This window comes from Paramisgurnus dabryanus, chromosome 5, assembly GCF_030506205.2.
Source record: "Paramisgurnus dabryanus chromosome 5, PD_genome_1.1, whole genome shotgun sequence".
NCBI classification, from domain to species: Eukaryota; Metazoa; Chordata; class Actinopteri; order Cypriniformes; family Cobitidae; genus Paramisgurnus; species Paramisgurnus dabryanus.
The window spans coordinates 46,565,168-46,578,526 of NC_133341.1; the positions used below are offsets into that span (position 1 = coordinate 46,565,168).

Sequence of the window (13,359 nt, forward strand, 5' to 3'; positions counted from 1 at the left end):
TTATTCAATGCACTTACTGATTTTTCACCATGATATTTTTGGGATAATCTTTAATCCTTAAAAGCCAGTTGATTCCTGCTATCATGCTAAACTGTGCAAGAATCTTATTCTGAAAGTTTAAACATTGTGATTTCCATAAGGTTTATTTTGAAATTGTGTGAAATTTTAATTTGGTGCTTTTATATGTTATTCGGCAGCAGGTCTCATTAAATATTTTTACATTTTTCCTCTTCTTTTTTGATGCCAAACTATCATTTTATTTTACGTGTTTACCCACATTTTATTATTCTCTCTCCTGCTCATCGGTCACTATCACGCTGCATGAACGTGTTTTTGATTTCTGTGTTCATCGTCAGCATGCCAATAACCTTTATCCAGGACATTTCACTTTCTTCTTTTCCTGCATCGTGTTTTTTCACGTCCTGTCTTCGTTTCGCCTCCGCTCCACACCTCTCGCCCTCTGCATCAGGCTGGCATGTGATGGTGGCACTGGTTGTTTTTCTTCCTCTCCCCATTCTGTACTAACAGACGCAGACGCGACTGGAGCATGCCCTCCTAAAGGAGCTTGAGCAGAGTCTGCTTTTTGAAAAGACCAAAGCTGAGAAACTTCAGAGGGAATTGGAAGACTCTAGGGTAATGGATCTCCACCGGGGCCGTGGGTCAGGAATCGCTGCTCATGAGTCGTGGAAGCTGATTTTTTAGTAGGGCATTAGTAAGGGATCCTCACTGCATGTCGCTCAATAACCAATAAAAAATTACTAACACACACTAAATATCTTGGTGCTGTAGTTTGGTTGGGCTCTGTGTGTGTATTCACGACATGGGCATAGGTATGTAGACCCACACCCACCTACGTTTGGCTGTTTCAACAGGTGCATAAATCAAGGCAGTCTCGTGCACAACCAAGTTTTGCACATCTACCAACCCTATAAAGGACCATTGGTTTTGAAATGAACTGTTCAACAGGCACATATGTGCATGGTGTTCAGATGTCTATATACTTTTGGCCATGTGGTGTACATTTAGTATAAGTATAAATCAAAATGTTAGACAATTTAATATTTGCCTTTACTCAATAGTACAGTTTTGGTGGCACTACTAGATCTTCAAGAATTGGGAAGCCAAACATACTAGTTATCTAGATGTTATCACCTTCATTAAATTGAGATATTCATATGGTCTTGCTCTCAATCTCAATCATAATGTCTTTGATGATTTGACGATCCTATGCTTCACAATTTCAGAAAATACAGTTTTGCAGAAGCCCGTTTTCTCACCCTTTCCTTTAGGTGGCCACGGTCTCTGAGAAGTCCCGTATCTTGGAGTTAGAAAGGGATCTCGCCTTGAGAGACAAAGAGGTTGCTGCCCTCCGCAAGCCACTGGAAGTTGTACCTGGACAGGATGGAGTTACCGAGGACTCCACCGCAGCATTGCTCCAGGAGGAGCTACGTTCCCTTCGCACACAGTTGGCCGACCAGAGCGCCAGTCACCAGGCCGAGCTGTCCGCCCTGCGTGAGACGCTTGAGGCCCGAGAGAAGGGACATGGTGAGGCCTTGATACAGCTCCAAGAAGCATCAGGACGTTTGGCGAAGGAGAACGAACGACTTTGCGTCCGCCTAGCAAAGGCCGAAGAAGACAACGTGAACGCCATTGAGCAGTGGCGTGCCAAACTGGTGTCAGTCGAGGCCTCGCACCAGAATGTCTTAGAGGAGCTGAAGACCTCCTCGGGAGCAGGCCATGCCGAGCTGATTGAACAGCGAGCTGCTCTGGAGCGGTTGAAAGCGTCACACCAACTGGAACTAGAGGAGATATCCAACAAGCGTGCTGCTGAAGCCTCAGGGTGGGCCGGTCAAACCAAAGAGCTCCAGATGCAGCTGCAGAGGGTTACGGAGGAGAAGGAGCGACTGGAGGACTCGCTACACACCAATATTGAGAAAACCGAGGAGCAGCACCTGGTCGAAATGGAGGACGTCTTGGGAAAGCTGCACACTGCTGAACTCAGGGTAAAAGAGTTAGAGGAGGAGGGGGGTAAGGTGGGCCAGCAGTTGGAGGAGAAGGTGCGAGAAGCTAAGGAGAAACATGAAGCCCTTCAGGCGCTGCAGTCGCAGCATAGTGAAGGTAATCAGGAGATGCAAAAACTGTTGGCCCAGATAGAGGAGGCAACGGCCAAAGCCAAATCCCACGAGGAGAAGGTAGGGCTTCATATCCATTTGTGCCACTTTTACAGCAGGACCACGGATTATCCAATGTCAACCAGACTTAAAGGCAAGATAGGGAGGAATTATCTAAAAAACTGTTTTTACAAATTTGTTTAAACTGTCTTTATATACCAATACATAAGTAAAGTTATATACCAATATATAAGTAAAATGTAAGTACTCTGAATAAGAGAGTATAAAAATCGAGTGTCTGTAGACCTCTCACGACTGTTTTAAACACAGCTCATTTTTCCATTCACTGCACAACCCCCCCTCCCCCCCTGGGTTTCTTCTAAAGCCACGCCCCAAAACACATGAACGCGCGACGCTGACCGGCTCTGCTGGGAGAAGCATTTACCTGAGACGAACGGAGAGTAAGGAGCGCGGTGCATGTAGTAACATCATGTCACAATCACATGTAATAATACACCTAACTTTATCACTATGAATATAAACAAATACGATAGCTTTAAGTACTCACTATTAAGCTAGCATATCGATACTGGTAAAGTTTAAAATATTTCGTGGAAGATTTATAACGTATACAGTGTTACACTCCGGAGACAATACCGCTACCGCATCGTCGACTCGAGGAAAAGCCACGCGATAGTTACTCTCATTTGATTTCTTCGTTTATTCCTTTTTTTGCCTTCGCTGACTGCATATGTAGGTACTGTAAGTTCTGAATGCTCTTTCTTTGCCGTACTTTTGCTCTTCCTAGAATGCCTCATGCATGTTCAAATCAATCGGGTGTGCGCATGTGTGGGTGGATCCCGCAGCAACAGGGGTGGTGCCATGGTCGCGAGAGAGAGTGATAGTCGCGCAAGCCAATCATTTGTTTAGTCCTGAATGGAAATAATGAGCTGTGTTTAAAACAGTCGTTAAAGGTCTACAGCCACTCGAGTTTTATACTCTCTTTTTCAGAGTACTTTTTAAATATGTATTGGTATATAGACAGTTTAAACAAATTTGGAAAAAGTTTTTTAGATAATTCCTGCCTATCCTGCCTTTAAATTATAGAGTCATGCTAAATGATTGAGACTAAAATTCATTTTTTTAAAACCCATTCCCTCTCTCTTACCGTATTTTCCGCACTATAAGGCGCACCGGATTATAAGGCGCACCTTCAATGAATGGCCTATTTTAGCGGAAGCGTCCCCGCGCGAGCCGGCTGCGGAAGCGCACTGTCATTTTTTTTAGAAAATTAAAGGCTTTTAAGTGCGCCTTATAGTGCGGAAAATCTGGTAGTTATCTTGTTTGCACTTGCACAGATGCATGGTGCCAGATTTTTTGTCAAAGACGCTTATTGGCCCTGTTTACACCTGGTATTAAAGGCCAATAATACCAGGTGTTCATTGGTGGTCCTGCTGTGAAACACATCAAACTCATTCATTTATTTCTTTAAAATTACTATTATTTTAGTACATCCAGCATGTAAATGTGTTCAGTGTTCTGTGTGTTCATTTTCCATAATTTCAGTCATTCTGTATGACAGAAATTTTGAGTTTGTGTAACTCATGCGTCCCCTGTCATGTCCCTTCATTTCTCCATTGTGGTGGTGCATCTCCATGTAGGTTGTTGAGTTGAATTCAGTACTCGAGGACAAAGCTCAAAAGTTGAGTGACCTGTTGCAAGAAAAGGGCTCTTTGGAGAATGAAGTTAGTGTGCTGGTAAGTACCCTGTGTTGGGTTTTTCCCTGTGTACGGTAAGGATAAATCTTACAGAATATCTAAATATCAGAGGTATCAATGCTAAATGGCTTTTTGCACCTGTGTTATTTCCCCATTTGCTTGGTATGTTTTAGCCATAGGCCACAAACATATTTTATACAAGTGTGCACATGCATTGCAAATACATGTCCCGTTTAAAATGCCTAAAGTTTGTTTCTGTGTTAGTTTTTTTAAATGTCTTTACTAGATGTGTTGTTCAGGTAGCTAGCTACACTTAGAGAAAAAAGGTACAGATGATGTCACTGTGATGGTACCCTTTGAAAAGGTATTAATATGTGGCATTGGACCACAAAACCAGTAGTAAGTGTCAGGTTTGTTTTATTGCGAATTTTACAGCACCTGGAAGCCGAATAAATGGTTAGTTAGGATAGCATAACATTTGGTCAAGATACAACTAAAAAAATTGGAATCTGAGGGTGCAAAAAAATCAAAATATCTAGAAAATCGCCTTTTAGAGTTGTCCAAGTGAAGTCCTTAACAACACCGATTACTAATGATAAATTCATTTTTGTTAGAATTACCGTAGGAAATTTCCAAACATCTTTATGTAACATGATCTTTACCAAATATCCTAATGATTTTTGCATAATTTTTTTTTTTATTGTATTGTTGGCTATTGCTGCAAATATACCTGTGCAACTTATGACTGATTTTGTGGTCAAGGGTCACATATGTATAAATATGTATACACTCACCTAAAGTATTATTAGGAACACCTGTTCAATTTCTCATTAATGCAATTATCTAATTAACCAATCACATGGCAGTTCCTTCAATGCAATTAGGGGTGTGGTCCTGGTCAAGACAATCTCTTGAACTCCAATCTGAATGTCAGAATGGGAAAGAAAGGTGATTTAAGCAATTTTAAGGGTGGCATGGTTTTTGGTGCCAGACGTGCCGCTCTGTATTTCACAATCTGCTCAGTTACTGGGATTTTCATGCACAACCATTTCTAGGGTTTACAAAGAATGGTGTAAAAAGGGAAAAACATTCAGTATGCGGCAGTCCTGTGGGCAAAAATGCCTTGTTGATGCTAGAGGTCAGAGGAGAATGGGCCGACTGATTCAAGCTGATAGAAGAGCAACTTTGACTGAAATAACCACTTGTTACAACCGAGGTATGCAGCAAAGCATTTGTGAAGACACAACACGCACAACCTTAGAGGTGGATGGGCTACAACAGCAGAAGACCCCACCGGGTACCACTCATCTCCACTACAAATAGGAAAAGTAGACTACAACTTGCACAAGCTCACCAAAATTGGGACAGTTGAAGACTGGAAAAATGTTGCCTGATGCAAGATGCTATCCTATCTACATGGGCCAACATTTTTAAAGAATGCTTTCAGCACCTTGTTGAATCAATGCCACGTAGAATTAAGGCAGTTCTGAAGGCGAAAGGGGGTCAAACGCAGTATTAGTATGGTGTTCCTAATAATCCTTTAGGTGAGTCTATACTAATATGCGCACACATGTGTACTTTTTAAAAGGTTACAGCCCCTTTCAAAGGTTACCTTTTCTTCTGAGAGTGTATAAACATTTTCATGATTTAACTAACTAGCATAACAAAGTCTTTTTGAGATTGATCATCTTCCATGATGGCAGGTAATTCGTAACTGACCATAAAAGTAGCTTATGGCTGTTGTGTGGAGAAAATAGTGGTTCTGTCATATTTCATGAAATTAAGCTTGCACAACTAGAAGTGTTTGCGTTTACATGCTTAAGTAACGTATGTTTCGTGCCATAACCTTAAACTAATTCTTTTCTTAGAAGCAGACTCTGGAAACGGCATCGAATGACCAAGCCAAATCTTCTCAATCTAATCAAGGTATGTGTTTGTTTGAATCGCTGTTTTTGTTGATTGTAGGTTATTGCACATTCAATTTAATTATTATTATCCATAAATCTGTATCTCAGAGTTACGTGAGGAGCTCAGGAAGAAAGAGGAACAATGCACATCGCAGTCTACTGAATTACAGGAGATCAAGAGTCAACTAGCTGGTTAGTGTTTGTCTATCAAGTGTTAATCAGTGGGGGGGACTGGTCAGTACAGCTTGGGGTTTGTTTTGTTTGCATTTGACAGTATGACTTGTTTCATTGTCTGTGTTGACTTTGACCTTCAGGATTACAGAGAAATTTGAAGGCGAGTGAAGAAAAGCTAGACATGTTGACCAAAGACAAGACCAAACTTGAGAATGACATCATGGATATGATGAAGTCATCGGGAGACAGTTCTGTCCAGCTAACAAAGATGCAAGAGGAAATCAACCAGAAGGAAAGGTCTGATGGGATATTTAAAATTGATTTTTTTATTATAGTTTAGATTAGATATGAGATCTGCTTCAAATGGCCTAAAATCACATCCTTATATTATTACATGCTGTCAGGTGGTTTTAATCTATTATGTCAGACTAAAATGTCAAAGGTACATTTTCCAGCTGCTTCAGAGTTGTACATTTGATTTTTACGGTTTTGAAATCCAATCAGCCATTTTCCGGGTCTGGCGGGACCACTTTTAGCATAGCTTAGCATAATCCATTGAATCCGATTAGACCATTAGCATCGTGCTCAAAAATATCCAAAGAGTTTTGATATTGTTCCTATTTAAAACGACTATTCTGTAATGATATTACGCAGTGCCCGAAAATAGTCGCCTGCTATTGAAAGTGACTAAGGGGACTATTTTTGGGTGCTGCGAAATATCATTGGGCCTGCTGTTCTAAATAGGAAAAATATGGGGCGGTGGTGATGGCGCGCAGTGGATAAGACACACGTCTTTGGTGTGAGAGACCTGGGTTCGAATCCACTGTGAGACATCATTGTGTCCCTGAGCAAGACACTTAACCCCTAGTTGCTCCAGAGGCTTCCGACCTCTGACATGTATAACAATTGTAAGTCGCTTCGGATAAAAGCGTCAGCTAAATGAATAAGTAAGTAAATGAATAAGTAAAATAGGAAAAAAGCTTTTTGGTCATTTTTGAGCGCAATGCTAATGGTCTAGTTGGATTCAATGGATTGTGCTAAGCTATGCTAAAAGTTGTACTGCCAGACCCAGAGATCGCTTAAATGGTTTCCAAAATGGTTAGAATCGAATGTTTCACTCTAGAGGAGTTTGAAATGAGCCTTTTTTTTTTAAAGAAAGTGTAGTGTCCCTTTAAGTCACACATCTTTAAACCTAATTACAGAAGACTAGAAGAGCTTCAGAACCAGCTGACAGAGCAGAATGAAAAGACAGCCAAAGCAGAGGAACGCTGTTCACAAGCACAAGTCCAGGCTGAGAAAGAAGCTAAGGAGATCTCTGAAAGGCACCAAAGAGAGCTTAACAGCCTACAGGAGAAAATCCAGCTACTGGTGAGTAGGGATGGGTAGTATGATACCCATGCCAAAACCATGTGGTAACACTTTACAATAAAGCCTAGAGTATATTTGTTTTTTACGTGTACACAAACATACGCTCATGGTCGAACGCACAGCCTTGCAAAGTAAATGTTTGTACGTGTACGCTACGAAATACAATGCATCAACTGGGCTACATGCTACATTCTCCTGTACGCGCATGCATTACAAAAAATATTTAAGAGGCACTGAAATAAGGCACAGATATCTGCATTCCAATTCGGTGCGGTACCATATAGGTACCCTGTCTGATGAGAAGCTAACATCATAGAGAGACCTCAATTAATCAAGCCTACTTTATTTATAGTTATATTGCTTTTGTATTGTACCGAGTGCACCACAGCCCATATTAACAGTCTGTTTTCTGCAATAGTGTAAATATTAAATGTGTGTATCTGATTATTTGTACCACACTTCATTTAATAGACAAAAAACAAAAAACTTTTCATAAGAGTTACATCTATTTTCGGACAACAGCTTTGACTTTGACCTTTTATTGAAGTTGTCTGTTTGTCATCACTGCAGGAGAAGAATGTTGAAGAACATCAAGCTAAAACCAAAGACGCAGATGCTTCGAGAGAGAAAGCTCTTGCAGATGCAACAGATCGCCATTCAAAAGAAATACAGGACTTAAATGCTCAACTTGAAAAAGTCAAGCAGGAGCTCTGTGTGTCTCAGGACGAACGTGTGGAGTTAAAGAAACAGCTTGAGGAATTGATGCCCTTTAAAGAAAAAGCTGAGGTAAAACAGCATTCAGCAAAGGGCACCAATGAGAATCTAATCAGAACTTTCCACAAATACACACACGTAATTCACAGCAACTAAGACAGATTAATTAGGTAGATTGAAAGTAGTTAAAGTGTTTGGATATCACACCTAAAAACTTGTTTAAAGCGACACTCCACTTTTTTTGAAAACATGTTCATTTTCCAGCGCCCCTAGAGTTAAACATTTGATTTTTACCGTTTTGGAATCCATTCAGCTGATTTCTGGCGGTATCCCTTTTAGCATAATCCATTGAATCTGATTAGACTATTAGCATCGCGTACGACCATGGTACGGCACCAGTCCTTGATTCTTACGCCAGAATGAGAGTATAGTTCCTAGCCATATCTGCCTAGAAAATCGCAACTTTTAAATTTCCGTCGGTCTTAGTACACGATGTAACTACAGAAGAGTCAAGTTTTAAATAGGAAAAATATAGAAAAATATTTGGTTATTTTTTTGCGCAATGCTAATGGTCTAATCAGATTCAATGGATTATGCTAAGCTATGCAAAAAATGGTATCACCAGACCCGAAGATCAGCTGAATGGATTCCAAAACTGTCAAATGTTTAACTCTAGGGATGCTGGAAAATCACCCATATTTTCAAAATAAAGTGGAGTGTCCCTTTATGCCCTGAAAATGATAGACTACAGTAACAATGGTGTTTATTTGTTCTCAGGTCACAGAGAGAGCGGAGCAGGCTGCACAGGCATCACTGGAGATCTTAACCCAGCAGAACAGTCAGCTGAACAAAGATAAATCTGAGGCTGAGACGCTGGTGACACAACTGAAGAACACCGTGCAAGAATTACAGTCCAAGGTAAGTAATTGTAAATGATTTGGGGTGAGAGATCGTTGGTGATGTGATTAAAGGTGCATTATGCATACCATATCAGGGTTTCCCGCAGCACTTTTCAGTTCGGGCGGCCCACCTAAGCTGGGATACCCTACCACCTTAACTAGGTCGTCCAAAAAAAAAATTCCACCAAACGACACGTGGCCGAAATGAGAGAAAGACAGGGTCCGTCACTGTCTGGAGGATAACTAGCCTGTTGATAAAACATTTAATTAATTACTAATCTAGTATGTGTTCATTTTCTGTCATAGTTTTTTCAAAATTGAGTTTTATTTGAGTGTTTTAAATAAAATATTTTCGTCATGATGCGTACGCCCCGCCCCTTTGATTGACACGCCCCCGGCCCGCCCACCTGCACAACCCTACCATCTTAACTAACAAATTTTCTGCGGGAAACCCTGCATATCATACCCAAGTCAAAGATATTTTACCCAAGATGCATCACTGCTATTGCTACGAATGAGGGAGATCACACCGGTTAATATAGCCGCTCTAGCAAAGGTAGTCCCACCTTTCAATAAAAAGAGCCAATTGTCAACCATTAAAGAGTTACATCCTCTGGGGGAGGGGCTCTTTACAGACTTACCTGTTTTTTGCGACAGTCCATGCCAGTTGTTTGCGCATGCGCACTGTCTGATGTTGCAAACATGGCGGCGCAGGGGCGATTCAAAAGAAGAGACCTCTGTTGCGGGATCACTCACCTTCATCTGCCTTCGTTAAAATCTTCTGATGCGCGCAGCAGGGTTACATGAATGTCTGAGCTGCACACGCGACAGACCAACTAAGCATTTTAATGGCATGTGACAGGGCTGTTTGTCATCGCGCACCAAACGACTCCGAATAAAAACATAGACTTAACATTACGATGGGCTCCAGTGTTGAGAGAGCTCTGTACTTCCTGGTTTGTTTAAAACAATCGCATCCTAATGGCGAAAGCATGCCTGGGCTCAGATCAATAAAAGTACAGTGTGAGTGCCTGCTCTTGTTGCAGTAGGAAGGGGGAAAAATCGCGCTGGGGTGCAGTTTGGTTTGGATAGGAAGTGCGCCCTAAGTGTTTAGTCTTACAGAGCAGATTATGATGTAAATCTCAACTCGGATGCGTTGAACTAACTTATATTTGCTTTCGTCTGTGTTTAGTTTGATCCATTCCTATCTTGTCTGTTCTATCAACCAAAGTTGTTTTCTCTGAATAATTTTTTTAGCTGGATGGTGTTAGCGAGCAGAACTCACAATATCAAGAGAAACAGAGTTCAGACAGTGAGAAGATCAACAGTCTCAATGCAGAAATGTGAGTCACTGTCTGCACACACTACAGTCTTCCATTTCAGTTTCTGGATTTTGTCTCATTGTTTTATATATTTTTGTGCATCTGTGTGTGTTGTGTGAATGGATGCTGGTTTTGGGCTTCAGCGAGACACTGAAACAGGCCGTTTGTGAAGGAACGGAGACGGTGGAGGCTCTGAAGAAAGACAATGAGAAACTGACATTACAACTCGCCAGCAGTCATAAAGACAGCGACATTCTGTTAAATGTATGTTAAACAAATAACGTGTAATATATATAATATGCATTTTAAATTCAGCTTGTTTGTGAAATGTCAAATGCCCTGATTTTTTATATGCAGCTGAAAACAGACTGTGACCGACTAAACGATCAACTGAAGGAGATGAAAGTGAGGTGAGGAAAAACTAAATGAAAGTATTTGTGATTTTGCTGTGTATACTGCTCTCAACTCAGCTATGCAAAGGAACGAACAGTTTAATTTTGAGATTTTTCGAAAATTCTATGGGCGGGGCTTTATCATTGTGACATCACATTAACAAGAGAATCAAAACAGCTTTGATTTAATGGGGATAAAGGAGTGGGTGGATTTTTTTCTTTGTTGGCAGTGTGTAAACACAACAACCATACACACATTTATGTCCAAACACCCTTAATCATGTATGTTTATGGATGAGTGTCTGATCTACTCTCATGTTTTTTTTTTGTTTGTTTGTTTTTTGGAGCTTGACTAGTGCTGTTCAATGTTTTTTGATTGAAAAGATTTCCCAGGACTTCTGCTTTTCTGTTTCACATGTTTGGAACGATATGAAGATGCTTAAATGACAACAGAGTTTTTCATTTTGGTAACGTATTACTTGATTGCAAAAGAAACATCATCCAATTTCTCTTCTGCACAGGGAAAACACATTAAAAAGCGAATCGGAGAAGGAGAAATCTTCACTTCAGCAATCTCTCCAAACACAGAGTGCCTTGGTTTCAGAGAAAGACAGTGAATTAAACTCTCTGAGACAACAGGTAATGTCCTGTTTACATTTAAGCTAATTTACCATTCACAACTGTTAAAGGGCACATATTAAGCCCATTTTTACAAGATGTAACATAGGTCACAGGTGTGCCTAGATTGTGTCTGTGAAGGTTCAGCTCAAAATACACAGATAATTTATTAAAGCATGTCCAAAAAGCGCTATTTTCATGTCTGTACCTTTAAATGCAAATGAGCTACAGCTCCATACTCCTTTACCAACAGACAGTGAGCGCTTTCATTTAATATAAATTTGATTCCTGTGAATACAGTCTGAGACAATAGTATCTTTAGTGCTATTATGTGCAAACACACATTTAAAAAACAACAACTTTTGGGTAATATTAAACAGTCAGTTAGTGCCATGGGCGGGCCTTTATCAGTGTGACATCACATTGACAATACAATCAAAACAACAAGTTTATTGAGGCTGCTTTGGTTTAATGGGGATTAAAAAAAGGAGATTGTAGAAAGCTGTGTATTTGGTGAGATAATATAATGGCTTGTCTATAATTGTTTTCTCTGAATATTAGCTGGATGGTGTAAAAGAGCAGAACTCACAGTATCAAGAGAAACAAAGTTCAGACAGTGAGAAGATCAACAGTCTCAATACAGAAATGTGAGTGACCGTCTGCACATACTACAGCACAGTCACACATTACAATCATGTTAAGTTTAACTACTGTTTGTTATTTATTAGTATGTTTATAAGGAGTTTGCACATTATGCAGTCATGTATGTCAGACTGCATAATTTTAATGGGAATCTTTAATACGCTAAATAGACCTCACTGGAACTTCTTGTCTAATTCTTTTATATATTTTTGTGTATCTTTGTGTGTTGTGTGAATGGATGCTGGTTGTGGTTTTCAGCGAGACACTGAAACAGGCCGTTTGTGAAGGAACTCAGACGGTGGAGGCTCTGAAGAAAGACAATGAGAAGCTGACATCACAACTCGCCAGCAGTCATAAAGACAGCGACATTCTGTTAAGTGTATGTTAAACAAAATAATGCATGAGATAGAAAATACATATTAAACTTCTGCTTGTTTGGGCAATGTCACATGCCCTAAATATTTTTAAATGTTTTTAAAATCCAGTTGAAGAAAGAGTGTGAAAACCTCAATGATCAACTGAAGGAGATGAAAGTGAGGTGAGACGTTTGGGGATGAAAATGGGTTTGTGGATGAAGATGTTGGGATGAGTATTAATGCAAATCTCTCTTCTTCACAGGGAGAAAACTTTAACAAGTGAATCGGAGAAGGAGAAATCCTCACTTCAACAATCTCTCCAAACACAGAGTGCCTTGATCTCAGAGAAAGACAATGAATTAGACTCTCTGAGACAACAGGTGATGTCTTATTATTTGCTCTCTTGTGTATATTATTAGTTAGTCAGAGGATTGATGTAATGTGTCTTTAATGTTTTCTCTGACTATTTTCTTTAGCTGGACGGTGTAAGGGAGCAGAACTCGCAGTATCAAGAGAAACAGAGTTCAGACAGTGAGAAGATCAACAGTCTCAATACAGAAATGTGAGTCACTGTCTGCACACACTACAGTCTTCATTGGTTTAGATTAAGTTTGTTCTTCAGTAAAGTCATGTAATCCAAATCTCCGATCTACTTCTGCCACAAATTCAGTTATATTTGTCTTTTGTATTTCTGTTTTAAAAAATGTGAATTAAATATGCCGAAATATTCAGATGATGCCAAAGTGTGGTCATATTTTAGAGGTTATGTTGTAATTAAAGTGAAAAATGACTTTAGCTCTGGGTTTTTACAGGTGGGGTCACCCTATTAAATAATCTATATAATTCCCTATTAAATATTGTCTCTGATGTGAACTTACGTTTTTTGTTTTGTTTGTATTGCAGTGAGGTTTTGAATCAGACAGCCGCTGAGAAAACCCAAGCGGTGGAGGCTTTGAAGAAAGAGAATGAACGACTGACGGTGGAGCTCACCAGTAGCCATAAAGAAAGCGACATTGTGTTAAATGTATGTTTATCAAACAATGTGAAATATTTCATTGATTTATTTTGTTTTGCATGTAATTGCTCGTTTAACAGTAGGACTCAAGTTTCAAATACTCAAGTTGAACCATGTTTAACT

At 40.0% G+C, this 13,359-nt stretch overlaps 1 protein-coding gene across 6 annotated transcripts in view; it reads left to right on the plus strand.

Moving 5' to 3' along the window:
* The window catches only part of clip1a (CAP-GLY domain containing linker protein 1a), a 38,039-nt gene that overhangs the window by 16,893 nt on the left and 7,787 nt on the right, over nucleotides 1–13,359 (plus strand). For 2 of the 6 annotated variants that reach the window (XM_065284480.2, XM_065284481.1), the window contains exons 9-27: nucleotides 529–633; nucleotides 1,290–2,192; nucleotides 3,773–3,868; nucleotides 5,698–5,755; nucleotides 5,845–5,928; nucleotides 6,051–6,207; nucleotides 7,113–7,278; nucleotides 7,849–8,064; nucleotides 8,770–8,910; nucleotides 10,149–10,234; nucleotides 10,357–10,477; nucleotides 10,571–10,623; nucleotides 11,127–11,244; nucleotides 11,785–11,870; nucleotides 12,124–12,244; nucleotides 12,351–12,403; nucleotides 12,484–12,601; nucleotides 12,698–12,783; nucleotides 13,125–13,245. In XM_065284480.2, the coding sequence (XP_065140552.1) occupies nucleotides 529–633; nucleotides 1,290–2,192; nucleotides 3,773–3,868; nucleotides 5,698–5,755; nucleotides 5,845–5,928; nucleotides 6,051–6,207; nucleotides 7,113–7,278; nucleotides 7,849–8,064; nucleotides 8,770–8,910; nucleotides 10,149–10,234; nucleotides 10,357–10,477; nucleotides 10,571–10,623; nucleotides 11,127–11,244; nucleotides 11,785–11,870; nucleotides 12,124–12,244; nucleotides 12,351–12,403; nucleotides 12,484–12,601; nucleotides 12,698–12,783; nucleotides 13,125–13,245 (2,889 nt within the window). The remainder of the gene's footprint in view (nucleotides 1–528; nucleotides 634–1,289; nucleotides 2,193–3,772; nucleotides 3,869–5,697; nucleotides 5,756–5,844; nucleotides 5,929–6,050; nucleotides 6,208–7,112; nucleotides 7,279–7,848; nucleotides 8,065–8,769; nucleotides 8,911–10,148; nucleotides 10,235–10,356; nucleotides 10,478–10,570; nucleotides 10,624–11,126; nucleotides 11,245–11,784; nucleotides 11,871–12,123; nucleotides 12,245–12,350; nucleotides 12,404–12,483; nucleotides 12,602–12,697; nucleotides 12,784–13,124; nucleotides 13,246–13,359) is intronic. The other 4 variants (XM_065284483.2, XM_065284485.2, XM_065284486.2 and 1 more) reach the window with 3 other exon arrangements.